We start from the raw sequence: 24,946 nt of genomic DNA on the forward strand, positions 1-24,946 counted from the left end.
TCTTCAATATAAAGAATTTTAAAAAATATGGTTATATAGCATAAGATCTACATATGAACATCACTAATGGACAGAGTGGGATCTACAGAGTGGGCATAATGTTCACTATTGTAAGTAACTATACACTGGACTTTGTGGATACCGCTGTATATTTAAATGCACTGTTACAAAAAGGGAAAATGCTTGTACAGATTACAAAGCAACAACATTTTTTACTCCTTTTTTCTTTACTTGCTAAAGGAATTTGTTTGAAACTCTACAAAAACAAAAGCTTATATTTTCTTCAAACATGTTCACACTGTTGCAATCTGCATTTAATTAAGTCATATGCTGCTTTATGCTTTTTACCGCTTGTCTGACTCTTTTACCAATCAATATATAAATGCATGCAGTGGGTCTAACTTCATGTTAGGCAAAGATGTGCGTTGCATAAACATTATTACCTGCTTTCTGTCTCTTATGTAAATTTCCAATCTGGCCTCCTCATTTATGCAGTCAGTACAGTGCAGTGTGCCACCAAGTCAGCAACGTGGGCGTCTGAATTCCAATTGTGCTTAGCAGTTTAGACCAAGAAACTATCTTTTCCACTGTGTTTTTTTTACATTATAAATGTTCTAAGTATAATCTGTATATCGTAAGGTTCTTTTTACTGCACCCTGGTGTCATTGTAAATTGTTCACTTACCACATCTCAGCACTCTTTCCATTGTGATGCAGAATGCTTTCTGGCACACCACCAGTTAAAGTATAGATCGTATTCTGCAGGTCTGCACAGTGGAAATTCACAATTGCCAAACATACGCTCAGTCATCCCAGGAGATGCACGTTAAGCATGTTGTCGTTCTGAAGTTAACAAGAAGCCAAATAGTCCTTTTCTAAGTACGAAATTTGTTTAGCATTAATTTAGTGGAAACACTGCAGCAAATGCCTGCAATGCGAACATTTTGTTACTTGTTAATTACATACTTCCTTGTATGCCACCTACCCACATACATATATCTCTATTATGCTCTGTTTTGCTGTCAGCTTGTAAATAACCATTGTGACACCAGGCAAGGGCCTTTTTGCTCTTTTGTACACATAGTAGAACTATTAGATGACACTTGTTATCCCATGTAACAGCAACAGAACAGTTTTAAATAAAGGCCACAAATAACATATGATTTCTTCCACAGTGTCTGCTAGGTATGACCTTTTTTTCACTGGCAGTTCTTTTGCAGCAATTACTAAATGTTATTTGCTTTATTTCCTGTATTTTTCTGTATATAGCAAATAGCAACAATACATTATGATATAGGGCACATTAGAACCATTCACCTCATGTTTAAAACGTAAAGAAGTTATATAATCTCAATATATATTTTAATATATTATAATATTTTTAAAGAAACATGTAAAAGAGATCAGCTTGATGAACAGTTTTACTAATATGTAGCTATGGTCAAAAATATTGTTTCTAGGTATAATTTGTAATTATATATGTACATGTTGGCAGCCATATTTATTTATGACTTATATTTGGCCTCCTATTTAGGCACATCTTTAAAAATAATGCACTCCTCATGTGGTTGAAAAGTCAACATTTCTTGAGACAGAGAGACAGAGTAATTATAATAAACAACTGAACTGGTTAATATACAACCTTCTAAATGAAATGCTGAATACACAGTGGAAGTTTAGGCAGCAAGTTAGCTAGTATGGTGAACCTGACGCACATCATTAGGAACTAAAAATTACACACTTGTGAATATGTTTGCATATATCCACGAAATCAAGCTGGTGCTATCCTAATGGAACCTTAGTTTTGGAATTGGTTCACTAATCTCTACAATTAACATTAAAGCAATGCACAAACTGTTGGCGCTATATAAATACTATGTAATAATAATAATAATAATAATTACAGCACATAAGTAAATAAAGGGAAATAAACAGCAGAAACCAATGTAAACAGAGGAAGACCATACAAAATACATGCAGTGGGATTCTACATGCTAACTACTATACCACCATTATTATTATTACATAGTATTTATCTAAGAGAAGATATTTTAATTTACTCTGCCAGATCAGGATAGCTCCAAAAAGACTTAAAAATGCCTTTAGACTCAACATTCTATGCACTAGGATATACCGCTAAAAGAAAATTGGATTCATCCAGTCCTAAACAGGGCTGGGAGGGGGCTTTTAAGTATAGCATACAGAACTTAACACAGAATGTCCTAAAAACCATATACATTTTATACACATGTGGACTTTTATGGTTCCAGTAGGATGATATTCTTGGTTCACTACACATTCCTCAATATGTTTCTTCAGCAAACTAAAAGGTAATTAGACCAGATTGACAAATGTTTGTCAGAGCCCACCGGAAAACACTGACCCCCCTGGGGGAGGCCAAGGGAGAGGCAAACAAAACACCTGGAAGGAACAATCCCAGGCCAGTAGAAAGGGCTTCTCCAATAGCCAGTGCTCACGTCTCACTCTAGCAGCTTTTTCTAATGCAGTGGCATATACACTGAGTGGGCAGATAATTATGACCACCCCATTAGTACTTAGTTGGGCCACCTTTTGCCTTCAATACTGCGGCGATTCTTCTTGGCATTGACTCCACGAGATGTTGAAAGGTGATGCGAGGAATCTGACACCATGCCTGATGAATAGCACTGTCCCGTTCTGTGAGATTTGATGGTTGTGGAACCAGCTGCCTGATGGCTCTTTCAACTTTGTCTGTTGTCTTGTACCAGTCTTGCCACTCTCCGTTCTGCCCTAACATTGACTAGTCGCTGACGGTCCACAATTTGCACGTTTTTGGCTCACAGTCCAGTCTTTAAACACTTTAACAACAGCTGCTCTTGAACATTTAATGAATTCTGCTGTTTTGCTGATACTCGCTCCATGGCTCCTGGCGCCAACAATCATCCCACATTCAAATGCTGTTAAATTGCATTGTTTACCCATATCTTCAGAAAAAAATCACTTCTACTGTCGTGGTATACAACCTGCTTCCCTATTTATAATGGTCTGGCCCTGTAGCAACTTTAGAGCGAAATTATACCTAATTTGCCTACAAACGTCAGGTGGTCATTATAATCTGGCCACTTAGTGTATACAGTATGTGTGACTCTATGCCCTCAGGACAAGTACTTTCCCTCAGGTACTTGCCGATACCAATTACCGATACTTTTTCCTAAAGGGACATGTGAAATTGTTTTCTAAAACAATACAGACTAATGATTTTAGGCCAGTTTTTCACCAGGCTGCATTCCGATGTCACCAGGCTGCATTCAGATGTCACCAGGCTGCATGCAGGTCTCACCAGGGGTGAATCGAGATCTCACCAGGGCTAAATACAGATCAGACAGAATCTGGACGCAGCCTGGTGGCATCTGGACGCAGCCTGGTGGGACGTCCAGATGTCACCAGACTGCGAATGAGTCTCTCCAGGGCTGTGTATAGATGTCTCCAGCGCTGCATATTGGGTCTCTCCAGTGCTGCATATTAGGTCTCTCCAGGGCTGCTGACAGGTGCCGTGCTGACACCGCTCTACAGGTGCATAGTGAGCCGAATGGAGCGGGTGCCGGTCATGTGCCAGGTCCGATGCTGTATTTCATGGTGTGGGGCTGCCTTGCCAGTGTAACACACTTTGCTAAATAATGTGCAATTCCTGGAATCACAGCTGTGGATTAGTAGAAGGATTACAAGGACAGATCAAAGTCTATAGTCACTTATCTGGCAAATTATGTAATTAGGAAGTAAAAGTATATGATAAACAGTCCAGGGAATGCAAATGAATAATGTTTTGGACAGAAGTCCAACCAAGGACAATAATTAGTAAGGTTAATTGTTACTTGCGTTTATGCAGACTTGAGGAGCCGCTTTGATCAGGAGGCTGTAGACCTGCAGAACACTCTGTACTTCAGTTAGTAGTGGAGCAGACTGGATGAGTCTGAACTTGCAGAGAAGCAGTCAGCTGTTCCAGAGAGGGTTAATCTTGACACGGGTTGGAGACTGTCACTCTGAAGCTGGAGGATTGCCAAGAGCTGCAGCCGACAGGAAAGTGGGGGAGGGGGGAGATGAGCACGAGCAGCAGGACTCACTCAACCCCAGTTTGAACGGCTGGATCGTAGAGCAGGAATGTGACAGGTGAGAGGCTGATATGAGTGGGAGTCTGAAGAGAGGCGAGCAAGTTACAGCGAGGACGTGTAACTTGCAATTGAATCTGGCGCCTTGAGCGAGATAGGTGGGAGGAGCCGGATGACGCTGAAGAGGAGGAGGCGGCATCACCCACGGAGACCGGAACAAAGGAGAGGTATGTTATAGCCGGGAAGATGGAGGAGGAGACGCGGGCAGCCAACCCAATTGAAAAATGTAAAGTGCCAGTATCTGCCTTAAGTATCGGTGCATTTTGACAAGTACACGTACTTGTCAAAATGCGCTGTATCGGTCCCGATACCGATGCTAGTACCGGTATCGGGACATCCCTAATTAAAATAATTATGAAGTGTTTAATATGAATACATCATATATACAGCCGACTTACAGCCAACAGGTAGTCGCTGACGGTCCACTATTTGCACGTTCAGACCCAGATTTTTGGCTGATAGTCCAGTCTTTAAACGCTTTAACAACAGCTGCTCTTGAACATTTGATGAATTCTGCTGTTTTGCTGATACTCGCTCCATGGCTCCAGGCGCCAACAATCATCCCACGTTCAAAGGCTGTTAAATCATGCAGTAGAATAGATTACACAGATTGCATAACGGATAATTCAGAAGAAATACAAAACCTCAGAGCAAAGATGGGATAACATGGATTAGACAGTTATACACAAGGTTTTTTCAGGCAAATTGGCAGTGCTGAGCTTTAGAAAGCTCAACATACTTTGCAAAGTAAGCTCACAGGTGCACTTTATAATAATATATTTGTAAAATAATACAATTGACCAAAAACATAATGTTTTCACTTTACATTTATTTCATGTAAAAGTAAACTATTCCACCTGATTCTAGGACCACATTGGACTATACCTACTTGTATAGAAAACTGTCTTAAAGACCAATTTCAGAGAGTGGTGATCAATGATTCATACTCGGAATGGTCTGAGGCTGTTAGTGGTGTCCCCCAAGGTTCAGTGTTGGACCTTTTACTGTTTAATCTTTCTTATAAATGATATAGAGTTGGGGATTAAAAGTAGCATTTCTGTGTTTGCAGATGACACCAAGTTATGTAGTGGAATACAGTCCTTACAGGATGTGTCAAACTTACAAGCAGATCTGAATGTACTGTGTGATTGGGCATCTATTTGGCAAATGAGGTTTAATGTTTATAAATGTAAAGTTATGCACTTGGGGACTAAAAACATGCATGAGTCATACACTCTAGGGGGAGTATGTTTGGGGGGTCAATGATGGAGAAAGATCTGGGTGTACTGGTAGACCATAGACTCAATAATGGCATGCAATGTCAAGCCGCAGTTTCTAAAGCAAGAAAGATACTTACTTGTATTGCAAAGGGTCTAGACTCCAGAGATAGAGACATAATCCTTCCACTCTACAAATCTACAAAGCATTAGTAAGACCTCATCTGGAATATGCAGCTCAGTTTTAGGCACCAGTTCACAAAAAGGATGTTTTGGAACTGGAGAAAGTGCAGAAAAGGGCAACTAAACTCATAAGAGGCATGAAGGAGCTCAGCTATGAGGAAAGATTAACTGACCTGTATTTGTTCTTTCTGGAGAAGAAGTGATTAAGGGGAGACATGATCACCATGTATAAATACAGAAATGGTCCAAATTATTCACATTAAGGTCGCTGCAAAGGACAAGGGGCACTCTTTGCATCTGGAGGAAAAGAGGTTTAACCTTTGCATACAGAAAGGATTCTTAGAGTTAGAGCTGTGAAAATGTGGAATAGACTCCTACAGGAGCTAGTTCAAGTTAGCTCAGTTAAATGTTTAAAAAAAAAACCTGGATGTATTCCTAAATGCACAGAATATTACTGGATATTGAGTTCTTTAGGTATATTAAGAACCAGAGATTGTTGATCCAGGGAATATGTGATTGCCTTATGACAGGGATGGCCAAACTGCGGCCCTCCACCTGTGGTGGAACTATGAATCCCATGCGGCTTTGCAGGATTCTCACAGACATGACTCCTGGAGAGAGATGCTTCATGAGATTTATAGTTTCACCACAGCTGGAGGGCCAGAGTTTGGCCATCCCTGCCTTATGAGATCATGAAGGAATTTTTTCCCCTGTTGGAGTAAATTGAACTATGCTTAATAGGGGTTTTTTGGCCTTCCTTGGATCAACAGTGGGTAACTCTGGGCATAGCATTCTGTTTTAGGCCTTTCTTCTTTCTTTTTTGTTTTTCTTCTCTTATCTCTTTAGGTTGAACTTGATTAAATTTTGTATTTTTTCAACCTGACTAACTATGTACCTATGTAAATATGGGTTCAAAAGTCATGGAGTTGGAGCTCATTCAGCCACCAGGGTGCACATTCTTTTTAGGCTTAGGGAAGCTTTCAATGGCTCAAAAAACATTTTCTTATAAGGAGACTGTCACTGTGTATAACATGGTCTTAAGTGCAACTTTTGGCGCCACTATACAATGTTAATATGAATATTTTGTTATTAAAATAGTAACAAGCAAAGCACATTAGATCATAAAAAAATCAAATAAGCAATTTCATTTTACTTTCTATTCTGAACTGATAAAATATAAGACTTGATTAGTTGCTATGAGTTACTACATTTTGCGTGTTACCATTATCAAGTCTTGTCAATAAAAAGCCTGCATGCATGGCATATTATGGTGCAACATGTTGAAAGTGGAAGAATATGTAATCACAGAGTAAATGTCAGGCATTTCAGATAGCCCTGGAGTCCAGAGACCTTTCAAGTGTTCCTGACACTTTTGAGGTGAAACATTTACGATCTTTTCAAAAGTTTGTTGAAAATTAATTGGACTTGAAAAGTCTAGACATACATACAGAACAAATCAAAAGAAATAGAATAGAAGAAACAGAAACAACACTGAGTTACAAAAAGAACACAGAAATAGTGACATACTACACTTCTTAAAAGTTCTAAATATATGACCTATATCAAAACAAATAGTTTGTTATAAAACCATCCATCATAAAGGGTCAGATCGCTTTGAGAGTTTATTGTATATTTAGAAGATTTTAATTTTACCTGACACACAAATTGATTAGCAACACAGCCAAATTAGTGATAGTGCAATCACTACAAGCATTATGACCATTGATCAAGGTCCAATAACTGTAAGGAGTGAAGGTGACACATCATGATACTACTGAAATAGAGCAGGACTGGAAGTGACCCCATATCTTTCATTAACACTTTCATTCCCAATACATTAATTATGTATCACTATAAAGGGAGGCACAAATTACAAAACAATTGTTCAACTATCCGAATAATACCAACCAAACAAAAACATTCAATATCTGATAATCAATCCTCATTATTATGCAGGTTAGTCCACTGGCATATCTAAAATGGAATCCAATATCTGTAAAAAGAAAAAGAAACAACAATATTATTTTACTACATCATCCCCAAATCTCTACATAATGTTCTAATAAAACAGCTATGCATCATTATATTGTATCTATATTAGACATGTAAGCTGGCAAAAAAATCATTTAGTTTTATTTCATTTTGGATGTTTGGTTATTTTGTTTTTCGGGATTTGGGTCTAAAAGTCTATTTGTTTTGGCATTCAGATTGGGATGAATCAGAATTTGTATTAATTTCGGATGAGTTAAATGATAATTATGAATGAAAATTAATTGCAGAATGATATTAAATGTTTACTTTGTTTTCTTGTTAACTTTTGACAGTCCACACATTTTTTTTTTTAAACAGCGTGCGGTTCCCCCCGACAATTTATACCAGACTCTTTAGGTCTGGTAGGAATTTTAAGAGGAACCTCAATGCCAATAAAATACAAAAAAATGTGGGTTCCCCCTAAAATCCCATACCAGACCCTTAATCTGGGCAGCAGCCTGGCAGGGCAGGAGAGGTGGGGGGGACAAGTGAGTGCCCCCTCTCCCTCCACCATACCAGGCCATATGCCCTCAAAACTGTAAAGGTGCTTTTCCAGGGGGAACCCCCTGCAAAAGAACACTGTCCCCATGCCAATGAGGACAAGGGCCTTTTCCCCACAACCCTGGCCCAATGGTTGTGTGGATCTGTGGGCAGGGGGCTGATCTGCATCTTGCTACCCCCTTTTACAAAGGGTGCACCCATATGCTGCCTCCCTTGTGAATGAGTAAGAGGTAGCTGTATCCCTACTTATTCACTAAAGAGTTAAATAAAATATAAATAAATACATAACACCAAATCCTTTAATTGAACATAAAACACCAGACACGTTTTTGACAATTCCTTTTTAAGTGCCACGATTTCAATCCAGACCCCCACGGACTGAAATTTAAAAAAACACACGGCGCTGACTACCCTTTGAAATGTTTACATTGGGCAGAAATAAACAAAGCCTGCTATTGGCTATTCAAAATTGAAATAGACAATAGCAGGCTGGCTAATGCACCCACCCACTGCCTGATGTGAATCACAGAACTAGTGATCGGTATTGGTGCATCCCTAATTTATATAAATGGACACAAAATAAAAAATAATGATGTCATTAACAATCAATCAGATGTTAGCATTAATTCTCATTTATTTCTGTGAATGTTAACATCATAATGTAGGCACATTTTTTTTTTAATTTTTGTAATATTAAGGTGTGTTCCAGGAATCTAGTTTTTATTGTTACCAGAGTAATCCCTGTAAGTATTTAAAAGCAATTTTGACAATTTGTGTGTATTTGCAGCAAACAATGTTTAGAATTTACATAATATGAATTGATTAGTTCCAACTACCTTTCACACAGGAAGATGGTATCAGCTAAAACCTTTGAAAATTGTGGGTGTAAGCCAGATTTAGGAACTTCCTTTTTTGCCAGCCTGTTCAAAAAAAAAAAAAGCTTAACCGAGAACATAGTTATATTTACAATACTTTTTTCAATTGTTTTCAGAGGTTTATGGAAAAAAAATAATCAGCAAAAATAACATATTTCATGTCAAAGCATCCATCACAAATTCTTGGTATGAAAATTTTGGTGATTAGCACACTGTAAGCGATTTGGTATTCTTTAATGAATGCCAAAGGTTGATTTTCTTTCTACAGATGAGAGAGCCTGCTAAGAATCACACTGAGAACCGTTCCTCTACATTACCCCAATTGTTCTGTTTTTCTGCAAAACAATGAAGCCAGTAACCTTAGTAAACCATATAAGCTGTGCTACTTAGTGCTTAATGTCCTGATTAGCTTATATTATTTATGCTTCCCTCTCATCATTTTTTAAAAAAACATTAAAGGGGCAATATGATTTCTCAATATTTTTATGGGTCAATGCTTACAGAAGTTGCACCAAACTTGTTTGTGCACAATTACTCTGCTTTGAAAAAATGCAATGTTAATGCAGTATAGTACAAATAAACATTCTTTTACATTTGCTTCTGCATCACTATGCCTTTGTTTTGTAATCTGGAAATGTTTTGATCACAAATGTATAAAACTAACTTTTATGATAACTGAATCACGAGGTGTATGAATGCTAATAAGGTGTATGCAAATAGGTTGTTTGCATGCAGTTAGGATGAGCATATACATGATTTATGTGTATTTATTTATTATAACAGAGAGTGGATATCACTACACACTCTCTGTTATGCACCACTGCACTATGCATACAGCATCCCATACCATTTATAAAAATCAAAACATGGTGTGTAGCAGGAGAAGTCTCATTGAGAAGAGAGGGCTCCATGGCTAGATAACAGCAGGACATGTGACTTTGACAGGTGCATTTGCTGTGCAGCCATATAACTTTAAATAAGCTCTGTGAGATTCAGCTTCAAATGGTAGCATTTTAATGACATAGTCCACTTGCAATATTTTCTTTTTAAGGGCCTGGTAGCCCACTTTTATTCAAAAATAAGTTCACAATCTACATAAGTATATGACAGTGGTAAGAGTGTTTTATAAAAACTAAGGAATACAAAGAAAACTGCACAATTAAACATAATTTGTTTCATTAAATATTACTGCAGCTTTCAAAATGGGAAGGATAAACTTTCTAAAGTCTCCAGGATACCATGTTTCGAAAACATAAAAACTAATCTATGATATCCTAAAATCCAAGGTAGCAATTAGGTCAATATTTGTGTACTTATTTCATTATTATTCTTATTGTATTATGGGGGAGGGGGGAGATGAGCACGAGCAGCAGGACTCACTCAACCCCAGTTTGAACGGCTGGATCGTAGAGCAGGAATGTGACAGGTGAGAGGCTGATATGAGTGGGAGTCTGAAGAGAGGCGAGCAAGTTACAGCGAGGACGTGTAACTTGCAATTGAATCTGGCGCCTTGTGCGAGATAGGTGGGAGGAGCCGGATGAGGCTGAAGAGGAGGAGGCAGCATCACCCATGGAGACCGGAACGAAGGAGAGGTATGTTATAGCCGGGAAGATGGAGGAGGAGACGCGGGCAGCCAACCCAATTGAAAAATGTAAAGTGCCAGTATCTGCCTTAAGTATCGGTGCATTTTGACAAGTACACGTACTTGTCAAAATGCGCTGTATCGGTCCCGATACCGATGCTAGTACCGGTATCGGGACATCCCTAATTAAAATAATTATGAAGTGTTTAATATGAATACATCATATATACAGCCGACTTACAGCCAACAGGTAGTCGCTGACGGTCCACTATTTGCACGTTCAGACCCAGATTTTTGGCTGATAGTCCAGTCTTTAAACGCTTTAACAACAGCTGCTCTTGAACATTTGATGAATTCTGCTGTTTTGCTGATACTCGCTCCATGGCTCCAGGCGCCAACAATCATCCCACGTTCAAAGGCTGTTAAATCATGCAGTAGAATAGATTACACAGATTGCATAACGGATAATTCAGAAGAAATACAAAACCTCAGAGCAAAGATGGGATAACATGGATTAGACAGTTATACACAAGGTTTTTTCAGGCAAATTGGCAGTGCTGAGCTTTAGAAAGCTCAACATACTTTGCAAAGTAAGCTCACAGGTGCACTTTATAATAATATATTTGTAAAATAATACAATTGACCAAAAACATAATGTTTTCACTTTACATTTATTTCATGTAAAAGTAAACTATTCCACCTGATTCTAGGACCACATTGGACTATACCTACTTGTATAGAAAACTGTCTTAAAGACCAATTTCAGAGAGTGGTGATCAATGATTCATACTCGGAATGGTCTGAGGCTGTTAGTGGTGTCCCCCAAGGTTCAGTGTTGGACCTTTTACTGTTTAATCTTTCTTATAAATGATATAGAGTTGGGGATTAAAAGTAGCATTTCTGTGTTTGCAGATGACACCAAGTTATGTAGTGGAATACAGTCCTTACAGGATGTGTCAAACTTACAAGCAGATCTGAATGTACTGTGTGATTGGGCATCTATTTGGCAAATGAGGTTTAATGTTTATAAATGTAAAGTTATGCACTTGGGGACTAAAAACATGCATGAGTCATACACTCTAGGGGGAGTATGTTTGGGGGGTCAATGATGGAGAAAGATCTGGGTGTACTGGTAGACCATAGACTCAATAATGGCATGCAATGTCAAGCCGCAGTTTCTAAAGCAAGAAAGATACTTACTTGTATTGCAAAGGGTCTAGACTCCAGAGATAGAGACATAATCCTTCCACTCTACAAATCTACAAAGCATTAGTAAGACCTCATCTGGAATATGCAGCTCAGTTTTAGGCACCAGTTCACAAAAAGGATGTTTTGGAACTGGAGAAAGTGCAGAAAAGGGCAACTAAACTCATAAGAGGCATGAAGGAGCTCAGCTATGAGGAAAGATTAACTGACCTGTATTTGTTCTTTCTGGAGAAGAAGTGATTAAGGGGAGACATGATCACCATGTATAAATACAGAAATGGTCCAAATTATTCACATTAAGGTCGCTGCAAAGGACAAGGGGCACTCTTTGCATCTGGAGGAAAAGAGGTTTAACCTTTGCATACAGAAAGGATTCTTAGAGTTAGAGCTGTGAAAATGTGGAATAGACTCCTACAGGAGCTAGTTCAAGTTAGCTCAGTTAAATGTTTAAAAAAAAAACCTGGATGTATTCCTAAATGCACAGAATATTACTGGATATTGAGTTCTTTAGGTATATTAAGAACCAGAGATTGTTGATCCAGGGAATATGTGATTGCCTTATGACAGGGATGGCCAAACTGCGGCCCTCCACCTGTGGTGGAACTATGAATCCCATGCGGCTTTGCAGGATTCTCACAGACATGACTCCTGGAGAGAGATGCTTCATGAGATTTATAGTTTCACCACAGCTGGAGGGCCAGAGTTTGGCCATCCCTGCCTTATGAGATCATGAAGGAATTTTTTCCCCTGTTGGAGTAAATTGAACTATGCTTAATAGGGGTTTTTTGGCCTTCCTTGGATCAACAGTGGGTAACTCTGGGCATAGCATTCTGTTTTAGGCCTTTCTTCTTTCTTTTTTGTTTTTCTTCTCTTATCTCTTTAGGTTGAACTTGATTAAATTTTGTATTTTTTCAACCTGACTAACTATGTACCTATGTAAATATGGGTTCAAAAGTCATGGAGTTGGAGCTCATTCAGCCACCAGGGTGCACATTCTTTTTAGGCTTAGGGAAGCTTTCAATGGCTCAAAAAACATTTTCTTATAAGGAGACTGTCACTGTGTATAACATGGTCTTAAGTGCAACTTTTGGCGCCACTATACAATGTTAATATGAATATTTTGTTATTAAAATAGTAACAAGCAAAGCACATTAGATCATAAAAAAATCAAATAAGCAATTTCATTTTACTTTCTATTCTGAACTGATAAAATATAAGACTTGATTAGTTGCTATGAGTTACTACATTTTGCGTGTTACCATTATCAAGTCTTGTCAATAAAAAGCCTGCATGCATGGCATATTATGGTGCAACATGTTGAAAGTGGAAGAATATGTAATCACAGAGTAAATGTCAGGCATTTCAGATAGCCCTGGAGTCCAGAGACCTTTCAAGTGTTCCTGACACTTTTGAGGTGAAACATTTACGATCTTTTCAAAAGTTTGTTGAAAATTAATTGGACTTGAAAAGTCTAGACATACATACAGAACAAATCAAAAGAAATAGAATAGAAGAAACAGAAACAACACTGAGTTACAAAAAGAACACAGAAATAGTGACATACTACACTTCTTAAAAGTTCTAAATATATGACCTATATCAAAACAAATAGTTTGTTATAAAACCATCCATCATAAAGGGTCAGATCGCTTTGAGAGTTTATTGTATATTTAGAAGATTTTAATTTTACCTGACACACAAATTGATTAGCAACACAGCCAAATTAGTGATAGTGCAATCACTACAAGCATTATGACCATTGATCAAGGTCCAATAACTGTAAGGAGTGAAGGTGACACATCATGATACTACTGAAATAGAGCAGGACTGGAAGTGACCCCATATCTTTCATTAACACTTTCATTCCCAATACATTAATTATGTATCACTATAAAGGGAGGCACAAATTACAAAACAATTGTTCAACTATCCGAATAATACCAACCAAACAAAAACATTCAATATCTGATAATCAATCCTCATTATTATGCAGGTTAGTCCACTGGCATATCTAAAATGGAATCCAATATCTGTAAAAAGAAAAAGAAACAACAATATTATTTTACTACATCATCCCCAAATCTCTACATAATGTTCTAATAAAACAGCTATGCATCATTATATTGTATCTATATTAGACATGTAAGCTGGCAAAAAAATCATTTAGTTTTATTTCATTTTGGATGTTTGGTTATTTTGTTTTTCGGGATTTGGGTCTAAAAGTCTATTTGTTTTGGCATTCAGATTGGGATGAATCAGAATTTGTATTAATTTCGGATGAGTTAAATGATAATTATGAATGAAAATTAATTGCAGAATGATATTAAATGTTTACTTTGTTTTCTTGTTAACTTTTGACAGTCCACACATTTTTTTTTTTAAACAGCGTGCGGTTCCCCCCGACAATTTATACCAGACTCTTTAGGTCTGGTAGGAATTTTAAGAGGAACCTCAATGCCAATAAAATACAAAAAAATGTGGGTTCCCCCTAAAATCCCATACCAGACCCTTAATCTGGGCAGCAGCCTGGCAGGGCAGGAGAGGTGGGGGGGACAAGTGAGTGCCCCCTCTCCCTCCACCATACCAGGCCATATGCCCTCAAAACTGTAAAGGTGCTTTTCCAGGGGGAACCCCCTGCAAAAGAACACTGTCCCCATGCCAATGAGGACAAGGGCCTTTTCCCCACAACCCTGGCCCAATGGTTGTGTGGATCTGTGGGCAGGGGGCTGATCTGCATCTTGCTACCCCCTTTTACAAAGGGTGCACCCATATGCTGCCTCCCTTGTGAATGAGTAAGAGGTAGCTGTATCCCTACTTATTCACTAAAGAGTTAAATAAAATATAAATAAATACATAACACCAAATCCTTTAATTGAACATAAAACACCAGACACGTTTTTGACAATTCCTTTTTAAGTGCCACGATTTCAATCCAGACCCCCACGGACTGAAATTTAAAAAAACACACGGCGCTGACTACCCTTTGAAATGTTTACATTGGGCAGAAATAAACAAAGCCTGCTATTGGCTATTCAAAATTGAAATAGACAATAGCAGGCTGGCTAATGCACCCACCCACTGCCTGATGTGAATCACAGAACTAGTGATCGGTATTGGTGCATCCCTAATTTATATAAATGGACACAAAATAAAAAATAATGATGTCATTAACAATCAATCAGATGTTAGCATTAATTCTCATTTATTTCTGTGAATGTTAACATCATAATGTAGGCACATTTTTTTTTTAATTTTTGTAATATTAAGGTGTGTTCCAGGAATCTAGTTTTTATTGTTACCAGAGTAATCCCTGTAAGTATTTAAAAGCAATTTTGACAATTTGTGTGTATTTGCAGCAAACAATGTTTAGAATTTACATAATATGAATTGATTAGTTCCAACTACCTTTCACACAGGAAGATGGTATCAGCTAAAACCTTTGAAAATTGTGGGTGTAAGCCAGATTTAGGAACTTCCTTTTTTGCCAGCCTGTTCAAAAAAAAAAAAAGCTTAACCGAGAACATAGTTATATTTACAATACTTTTTTCAATTGTTTTCAGAGGTTTATGGAAAAAAAATAATCAGCAAAAATAACATATTTCATGTCAAAGCATCCATCACAAATTCTTGGTATGAAAATTTTGGTGATTAGCACACTGTAAGCGATTTGGTATTCTTTAATGAATGCCAAAGGTTGATTTTCTTTCTACAGATGAGAGAGCCTGCTAAGAATCACACTGAGAACCGTTCCTCTACATTACCCCAATTGTTCTGTTTTTCTGCAAAACAATGAAGCCAGTAACCTTAGTAAACCATATAAGCTGTGCTACTTAGTGCTTAATGTCCTGATTAGCTTATATTATTTATGCTTCCCTCTCATCATTTTTTAAAAAAACATTAAAGGGGCAATATGATTTCTCAATATTTTTATGGGTCAATGCTTACAGAAGTTGCACCAAACTTGTTTGTGCACAATTACTCTGCTTTGAAAAAATGCAATGTTAATGCAGTATAGTACAAATAAACATTCTTTTACATTTGCTTCTGCATCACTATGCCTTTGTTTTGTAATCTGGAAATGTTTTGATCACAAATGTATAAAACTAACTTTTATGATAACTGAATCACGAGGTGTATGAATGCTAATAAGGTGTATGCAAATAGGTTGTTTGCATGCAGTTAGGATGAGCATATACATGATTTATGTGTATTTATTTATTATAACAGAGAGTGGATATCACTACACACTCTCTGTTATGCACCACTGCACTATGCATACAGCATCCCATACCATTTATAAAAATCAAAACATGGTGTGTAGCAGGAGAAGTCTCATTGAGAAGAGAGGGCTCCATGGCTAGATAACAGCAGGACATGTGACTTTGACAGGTGCATTTGCTGTGCAGCCATATAACTTTAAATAAGCTCTGTGAGATTCAGCTTCAAATGGTAGCATTTTAATGACATAGTCCACTTGCAATATTTTCTTTTTAAGGGCCTGGTAGCCCACTTTTATTCAAAAATAAGTTCACAATCTACATAAGTATATGACAGTGGTAAGAGTGTTTTATAAAAACTAAGGAATACAAAGAAAACTGCACAATTAAACATAATTTGTTTCATTAAATATTACTGCAGCTTTCAAAATGGGAAGGATAAACTTTCTAAAGTCTCCAGGATACCATGTTTCGAAAACATAAAAACTAATCTATGATATCCTAAAATCCAAGGTAGCAATTAGGTCAATATTTGTGTACTTATTTCATTATTATTCTTATTGTATTCTTACACAAAATTGTTATTGTTCACAAACATGATTTCACTCCCAAATTATACCAACTAACCATACACATAATACTTGCTTGATACCAGCTTTTCACATTAGACAGGGTCTTTAAATGGGGTGTCCTGCCCCACCAGTACCCTTAAAAGTGTGCAGAAATACTGCAAAGTTTATGTGCAGTTTACGTGAAAGGGCAAGTGAAATGCTAGCTCTTTTGCAGTAAGCTGATAAAGATTCTCATCATATAGTCCATATACCCATTGCACTCAGAACCGCTGTTCCATAAATCCAAAGTGGGTTCAGTGGCTGCCGATGGGTGGCCCTGCCTCAATACATAGATAGAAGAATGGACGCCGGCACTCCAGTAAGCAAATGAAGTGTGTCTATTTATTAACAACATGCTGCAAGGCAAAATACCAGCTCAGTTTGTTACACAAATTTAAAAAAACACACACAAAAAACTAAAATAATTTAACACTTTATAATACAAAAGGGTTCAAAAAAGTAATCCAAGGCTCTTCTACCTTCCCCTTATTACATCAGGTATTCTCTTTATCAAATAACCCAAATTAGGTTTAACTCTGGGAAAAATAGCTCCACAGGGCAGCTGATAAGCTTATACTGAATGGTTCTGTATAACGTATTTATCACAATAGTATTAAAGTTTAGATTCACTTGTGATTTTCATAGTTCAGTTCTTATGCTGTCAAACGTAATAAGCTAATTCAGTAATAATGTTCTTATTGTTACTGATTGTTCCTTGTCAAGTTGTTGCTTTGGTCAAATATGGTGCATGGGTCTGGCAAGTGTATGCGTATACGATCTTGAAGAAAGTACAAATCTAGTATGTGTTTGTTTCCAGATGAACAATAAGTAACCCTTTGAAGACTTTGTAATCACACGTAAAAAAAATAAAGCATATAACATCTTTTTTTTTTTGAAAGGTTGGTTACTTTAATCTTTGCCTTATGTGTTCTGTACATTGACAGGTTTTTTTTAGCAAGATCCATAGTGCTGAGAGTGGGTTTTAACACAGTGTCAGTACTGGTTAAATTCATGTTTTCACATCTTTATTATGTAAAATAATGTATTATGAAGCTAATTTATTAGGGATGTGGTGACCACTTATTTTCCCCAATGTGGACCATATTTGCAGCATCCCAGCATTATCTCCTGGGCACTGGGAGTGCTAATAAAATAGCCTGAACCCATCAGCATTCTACATGTTGTATGGGTACCACTATTTTGCAATACCACCTCAAAACTCCTACCCTTGCTGAAGGCTAGTTATAAGCATGGCAGGACGTGTGCAAAAATGCAGACTCCTTACATAAAAAAGCTTTATACTCAACATTCTACTACAGAAATACAACAACACCATGTAATTTCTCTGTTACACATTACACAGCTAAAGTCAACAGGCAGAAAGCTATTCAGTGAAATACCTTCTAAAATTCTCCCAATCCCAAAGGGATGAAGTGAATTAGAGAGTTAATAAAATAAAAATTTTCACTGGATAAAGTCTTCATTTTTATTGTTTAAATGTAATTGAGGTCAGCCATCCAGAAATTGGTTTAGTTAAATTGTTTTTATTAAGTTTGATTGATTATGTGGAAATAGATTGGACAGATTTAGTGCCTAGGCATCATTGTGAGGTGATATTACCATAGAAATTAAATGTTACTTGTTTTAAAATGAATTGAAACATGCTTTCAGTACAAAGAGCTATTTAAGACATTTAGAATTGTCATGGTGGACAAATAATATATCAATCTGGCCTTTACATAATTTAGGTTAAATAATGTACATACTTAGATGGTAAGTCAATGTATGTGGCTGCTTAGGTTACAAACTTACATTTAGTTACGCTTACAAGCGGAAGTGACATTTGTTTTGTGGGTTACAAAACAACAGGAAAAATACTGGGGTTTCTGAGCAATATGACACCATGGCTTGAAGTTTTGAAAATAGATTTTTATTTAAATATCACATATAATGCAAAAATACATAAACATTTGAATAAAAGAAAGGGAGCAACGGCAGTTGCAACCAGTTAAAAACAAAATTAAGCCAGAGGCATAGACCCATTAAACATGTTAAGACATAACCATAATAAATCAATATAATCTATAAGCCCATTCCCTACGCGTTTCGCAACTTGGCTTCTTCAGGGGATTATGACCTACCCTAACACAAAATAAAGCGAAATAACATTATCTCCTCAAAGTGTATCTAATTAGTGAATATGTCAGTGTATGTCTATGAACGATTTTTACTTGGGTGAACAATATTGTGTACGCTAACCCCCTCCCCCCCAAAAAAGGAAAACAAAACTTAACACTGCAATACAAAAAAAAATTGTTTTGTGGGACAAGAATCTGCATTGGCACTCTTTTTAGTGTGTTAGTTGATAAAAATAAATGTAGCTGGAGTACCTTAAAGCTAGGTACACAGGTATAGGATGCAGAAGATCATGTGGTACCCATCAGAAGCCATATTTGTCCAGCTTTCAAAGGCTTTTCATATTGTCAAGGAGGTACAGCAATAGAAAATTTGTCTGAGTGCTAGGCATGACGAGATACTACAGGCAACTGAGAAATGCAGCACAACAATGTACTATTGGCAAAATGTGCCTTTCACCAGTTAACTAAAATGGCTCTTTTTAAGTATTTCTTTATGTGTGAGTTACTTTGCATTGTGATGTTAAGGAAAATTAAGTAAGGCTAAGTGAAAGCACATTTCTGATAGTCAGCCAAGAAAAACAATGTCTATCTAAAATGTTAACCCTCAGCAATCTATTAAGTTTACAACCTCTTTTGAGATAGGAGTATGAGTATCTAATCTGGAAAAAAAAACTTGGTGGTTGCATTCATTTCCATTTTTTCAGGCTTTTTTTTCCCTTTTACCTGCCGATCCTGCCAGTAAATGCACTTTGTCAGATCCTACATAGTATACTATGAATATGAGTTGTATAGGGTTGGACTAAACCTTGCAGTGCTGAAAGGTGAAATTTAAGAGTAATTTAAGCAAAATTTTGGTGAGGGGGAATTTTTGCTGCAAAATCAAGTGGGTCAATATTTGCCAATTAACTTGATCAAAGTATAAACAGTAAAAGGTGATAGTCACCATTCTAAGTTGATAACAGGCAAAGAAAACAGGTTATGTGATATGTATCTAGTTAATGAAAATCATAGTGAGTAACACACATGGGTTACATATAAGCAGCACAAGCCTTTGGCCATATCCAATGATATTTATATGTTAATATGGTCATCTTAGTCAAACATTCACATAATGTAATTACAGTTGTACATAAAATGCCAGGGGTGAATTTTATACCATCTACTGCATTTTATAAGAAATCAAACGTTAGGATCAAGGTTTGACGTGTGCAATTATAAAAAAATGTGTATAATAAATAAATCAAGTGTCGAAGTGTCTTACATTTATGGATTTTTAAAGACTTTTTAAAAAACTACAAAAGGACTATTCACTTATACAGCGATAAAAGTTTATTTCAATTTATTTAATTGGTTATACATTGTTTGTTCATTCACTATTTTATTAACAAGAATCACCCACACATGATACATATATTCACAGCTTATCACAGTTTACTAACATTTATTAGATAAATTCATACATTATTTGATTTGATTATTTGATTATTTTATAGACTTTAATTTGTTATACACAACCATTCACATTGATTTAAATTCAAGATATTGAGTTTTTGAGATACACCCTTTCACTGAATGTTTGATTTATTTATTATACACATTTTTATAATTGCACACGTCAAACCTTGATCCTAACGTTTGATTTCTTATATTCACCTCTGGAGGACGGCTAGCGCTGTACGTTTTAAGAAAATACATCTTAATAGGGGCTGAGTGCCTTTAGTTCAGCAGCTTCCCACACCCTTTTAGAACAATTAAATTTCACATCATTTTTATCAATTCAAACTTTTATTCATATTTTATCATTTTCTAGTATCCCCAATTTCCAATAGCGCAAGTTCGTGCAATTATTACTGCATTTTATAGCTGAGATCTTGTAAAAGGTTTTCTGCAGAGGCTACTGTACTTATTTATTATTTATGTTAGGATAACCGTGCATTACTTGATTTTTTTCAAGTGTTGGATCATATTTAAGCATCACTTTAAGTAATTGTTCTGTATAGGGGATAACATACCAGGGATCCTTATACAGTTGATAAGGCAGAAAAAATTGCATGCCTCCATTGAGTCTAACCACACACACACACACACACACACACACTCTCAGGAAAAAAAGGATCTGTGGTTGCATACTTGTATCTACATGTCTGCAGTGGGAATCTCTAGTGCCTCTCGACTGCTATTTTCATGAGATTTGCTGTAAGAATTGGTGATCTCACTAATACAATGCTCACTGTTTTCCTTGCTGGAGAGCAGAGGAAGCAAAGACCTGCCTCTACTATACTGGCTGCCTCCATTCTGTGGAGAAGAAGACAAAATAAATCAGTAATGGGGAAAACTTAAGCTGCAGAGAAATCACAGGCAATACTGATGACTAGTTTTTTGCCCTCTGCATGCAAGCTGTCTACAGACCAGTGTGGGTACAAAAGATTTTACATTAATTTGTGCCTCAGATTTACAATTTGCTTCTGAGGTAACTGTTACCAGCTAGCCTGAATAAAGATCACCTCACATCTGTGGATTCTTCGGAAGGGGTCATAGTCAGAGAACATTGGGCAGTGAGACAACTGCTGGCCTAATAACCACTCATGCACTTCCAGCGCCAACCATAATCCTTTTTCTGGATTTGCCTTAAAGATGATTTTGAGGCACTGTCCATGAAAGCTTTCTTCCATTTTATATATAAAAAGGAAACCGTTGACAGTCAAAATACATTTTTCTACATGTTGGTCAATCTCTGTGAAATAACAACATTTTCAAACAATCAGAAACTTTGGTTATTACACCTTTTCAAGGACTGATTGTTACTTTTCTCCTTCATCACATTACTTTTACAGGCTTTTGTATTGTCTGTACTGATGGGCCAAACACCCCCTGTTCGGTTTGAATTCAAACTTTAGAACATGGAAAAAGTTTGAATTTGAACTTGAACTCAATGCAAGTCTATGGAGGTAGAACTTTGAAAATCAATTAACCCCATTTTGAAGGCTTATATGCAATTTATTGGCCATAAAAAGGTTGTGGGGATTCAGGTACTGCCCTGGGGACATGAATCAATGGAATTTTTTTTTTTTAAATACAGTTTTTAAAGGAGCAGTGATTTTAACATCACTTAAAGTGAAACAATAAAATGACAAATTTCTTTAAATATTGTGCCTGGGGAGTCCCCTTAAACTGACTGTAAAGTGGCACATCTGTACAATGTATAGAACCTGCTGCAGCAAAAATTACATTTGTAATGAAAACAATGACAATGTAAAAAGAAAAAAGCGTGTGATTCCCCCCAAACAATACCAGATCCTTTAGGTCTGGTAGGAATAGTTAGGAGGGACCCCATTTAAAAGAAAAAGCATTGGGTTCCTCCCAAAACTCCTACCAGGCCCTTTAGGTCTGGTAGGAATTTTAGGGAGGAACCCCACCCCCAAAAATGGGGGGAAAAGACATGGGGTCCCCCCTAAAATTTCATACCAGACCCTTGATCCAAGCACAGGCCTGGCTGGGCAAGAAAGGGGGGGATGAGTGAGCGCCCCCTCCCATCCAAGGCCACATGCCCTCGGCACTGGGAGGAGGCTTTTTCAGGGTCGCCCCTGGAAAAGCACCTTGTTTCCATGCCGATGGGGACAAGGGCCTCTTCCCCATAAGCTGTGGAACCAGCACATGATAATCTTCCAAAGAAATTAAAACTTTATTCCACATGCATCTGTACTAAGCACAACCACTGTTGTGTTTCTGCCTTACGCTGCCTTAGTCATAGCTATGTGTGCTGGTTCCACAGTTTTTGAGTCTATTACTCCGGAAGAGAGTCATCCGTGCACCAAATGTGGATTGCGGTGGCGCATGATAGGAGTGAACTGTGCGCTTCATGTTTTCAGTTTACTTGCCTCTTTCCCATAAGCCCTGGGGCATTGGTTGAGGGGGTGCAGGCAGGGGGCTTATTCACATCAGGTGACCCCTTTAATAAAGGGCCCCCACTTGTGAGTGAGTAAGGGGTACTTGTACACTTACCCATTCACTAAAGGGTTAAATCAAATTGTAAAAAAGAGGCCAGACTTTTGAAAAAAACAAAAGACAAGTTTTTGACAAGTCTTTTATTAAACAAAAAAAATTGATCCACCGATGTAATCCAGGGTCAATCACAACATCTAGCGTTGTTCACGATGACGACGATGACTTGACTAAATAAAACAATAAAAAATAAATTGAAATAAAAAAAACCTAAAGACCGCCGTCCCTTCTGCTCGCGGTGAACAGCTGCCACAGAATGGCATTTTGACGATGTTGGCAACATATAAACAATTGGGTGGAGATAGCTGTGACAGCTAGCCCTGCCCAACTGTTTACAGTTGTACAGCATCTGACAGGTCAGCCATGATTGGGCCAAGTCATCATTACTTGGCCCAATCATGTCTCTTACAGAGTACTGGGACCTGTGGTCAGATGCATGGCTATATCCAAGCAGGGCTTCACAAGGAGCAGTGTCTTGCAGGGTGCTCAGCCAGCGAACAGCCCGCCAAATGCCCTGACAGTTCGTGTGTTTGCCAAACACACAAACTCCATATGTACAAGTCCAACTTATGTTCAACTCGAACATTGAGCCAATGCCTAATTGTCAGTCTTGTGATTGTATTTTTCTCTAAAAGCCATGCTCCAAATTTAAACCACTAAAACTGATCAAAATGCACTAGAATATTTATCTTTGAATCTGCTTCTCAATATTATACCCATATGTGACAAATAATGTGTAAAGCATTATTGTATGCTCTTGAATTGACATTCGGATCATAAGGAAGCCTGTAGGAAGCATCTGCAATAATCCATTGTCTGAAGAGCTGTATATTTGTTTGCATTAGCAATAGAGATGGATATGCACAACAATTCATTTATCATAATTACTGCTAATCAATACTGATCATCAGGATATCTTAAACAGACTACACCAGATGTGATTAGCTGTCAGCTTCCATTGAGGAAAGGCACACTGAAGAGCTTCTACAGTAAGCTAAAGCTATTCGTGTAATGCCTACAGATGTTTTCTAGCCCTTTGTCATTCAGCACTTGGAATCTATAATGAGCTAACATGCTGCTATGTTATTAAGTTGAATTCTATTTAAATCTATTTCACTCAGAATGAAATACAATGCGGAAAAGATTATCTCACTTTTAAGTGAGCCCTGGTTCATAAAATTAAAGGTACATTTGCACATCAAACAAAAATACGTATGAGCTGAACTTGTTTTACAATTAAACATTTACCTTATAGAGAGGCACTAAAACACCTTAACATAGTAACATAGTATGTGAGGTTGAATAAAGACCAAGGTCTATCCAGTTCAACCTATGTAACCTATGCACCTTAAACTGACTTATAAAGACAGATAAGGCATTTTCTATCTTAGTACCTTGTAAGCACTCCATGTATGAGGCAAAATAAATGATTGTTGCATATACAGTATGGTTTCAAGTGTATATGACAAGCATTGGAAAAGAAGTAGATTTTTTTTTATTTTTTTTTTATTTTACCTTTTACATTTTTATGTGTAAGCAACCAGTTTACAGTAAATAATAGTATACACAATGCCCATTACATTTTGTTCGTGCTGTGGAACCAAAACAATGGCAAGAGATGCACATGTGTGACAATCTGAGTGTTTAAAGCACAAACCTCAGGCTGGATAGAATGTGCTGAATATTCATTGGATGTAGCATTGGGCTGTTCTGAAACTAGTGCAATGCTTATAAAGGTTACTTTCATCTGTAAAACCCTGCACCTTGCATTGTTAAAAAGTGTTTTTTTTTCCGGATTTTGGGTAATTGTTCAATGTCTCATTAAGAAGAAAAATGTAATTAGGTCACCTGAATGACAAAGCTCTGCAATTTTTTCTTTCTGCTGTTTTTGCACCATTGAAAACACTTTACATTTGATGTGTGTTTACTTATATTCATTTTCTTTTTCCAGGTCGTTGAAACTAATTTGGTTGCCTTTGACTGTCACTGGATCATAATAAATGAGGTAAGTGTCTTTCTAGTGTTACAGTAAAGTGCTAATCTTATTTGCATAATATAAGGGAATTCTCAACTAAAGTATGACTTTGCAAGACATATTTTGTGCTGGTTTTCAGCTTAAACTAATATTTAAAGAATAGACAGTGTAAATGCTGTGTTGTATTATTAGGTTGTATATTATTAGGACTTGATCATTTAGCTTTTTGTTTGCACTAGTGAACAGAAACACCTATCAATGTAT

The 24,946-nt window shown here is 37.1% G+C and overlaps 1 protein-coding gene across 1 annotated transcript in view; it reads left to right on the top strand.

The window, feature by feature from the left end:
• The first annotated feature begins 3,942 nt into the window (after positions 1-3,942).
• GRID2 (glutamate ionotropic receptor delta type subunit 2) overlaps positions 3,943-24,946 on the top strand; it is a 383,270-nt gene continuing 362,266 nt past the window's right edge. The window contains exons 1-5 of the mRNA XM_018565404.1: positions 3,943-4,145; positions 4,243-4,381; positions 10,301-10,377; positions 10,475-10,613; positions 24,659-24,712. Of these exons, the coding sequence (XP_018420906.1) occupies positions 3,943-4,145; positions 4,243-4,381; positions 10,301-10,377; positions 10,475-10,613; positions 24,659-24,712 (612 nt within the window). The remainder of the gene's footprint in view (positions 4,146-4,242; positions 4,382-10,300; positions 10,378-10,474; positions 10,614-24,658; positions 24,713-24,946) is intronic.

The sequence above is a fragment of the Nanorana parkeri genome, unplaced genomic scaffold, assembly GCF_000935625.1.
Source record: "Nanorana parkeri isolate BGI_ZX_2015 unplaced genomic scaffold, ASM93562v1 scaffold844, whole genome shotgun sequence".
Taxonomy (NCBI): Eukaryota; Metazoa; Chordata; class Amphibia; order Anura; family Dicroglossidae; genus Nanorana; species Nanorana parkeri.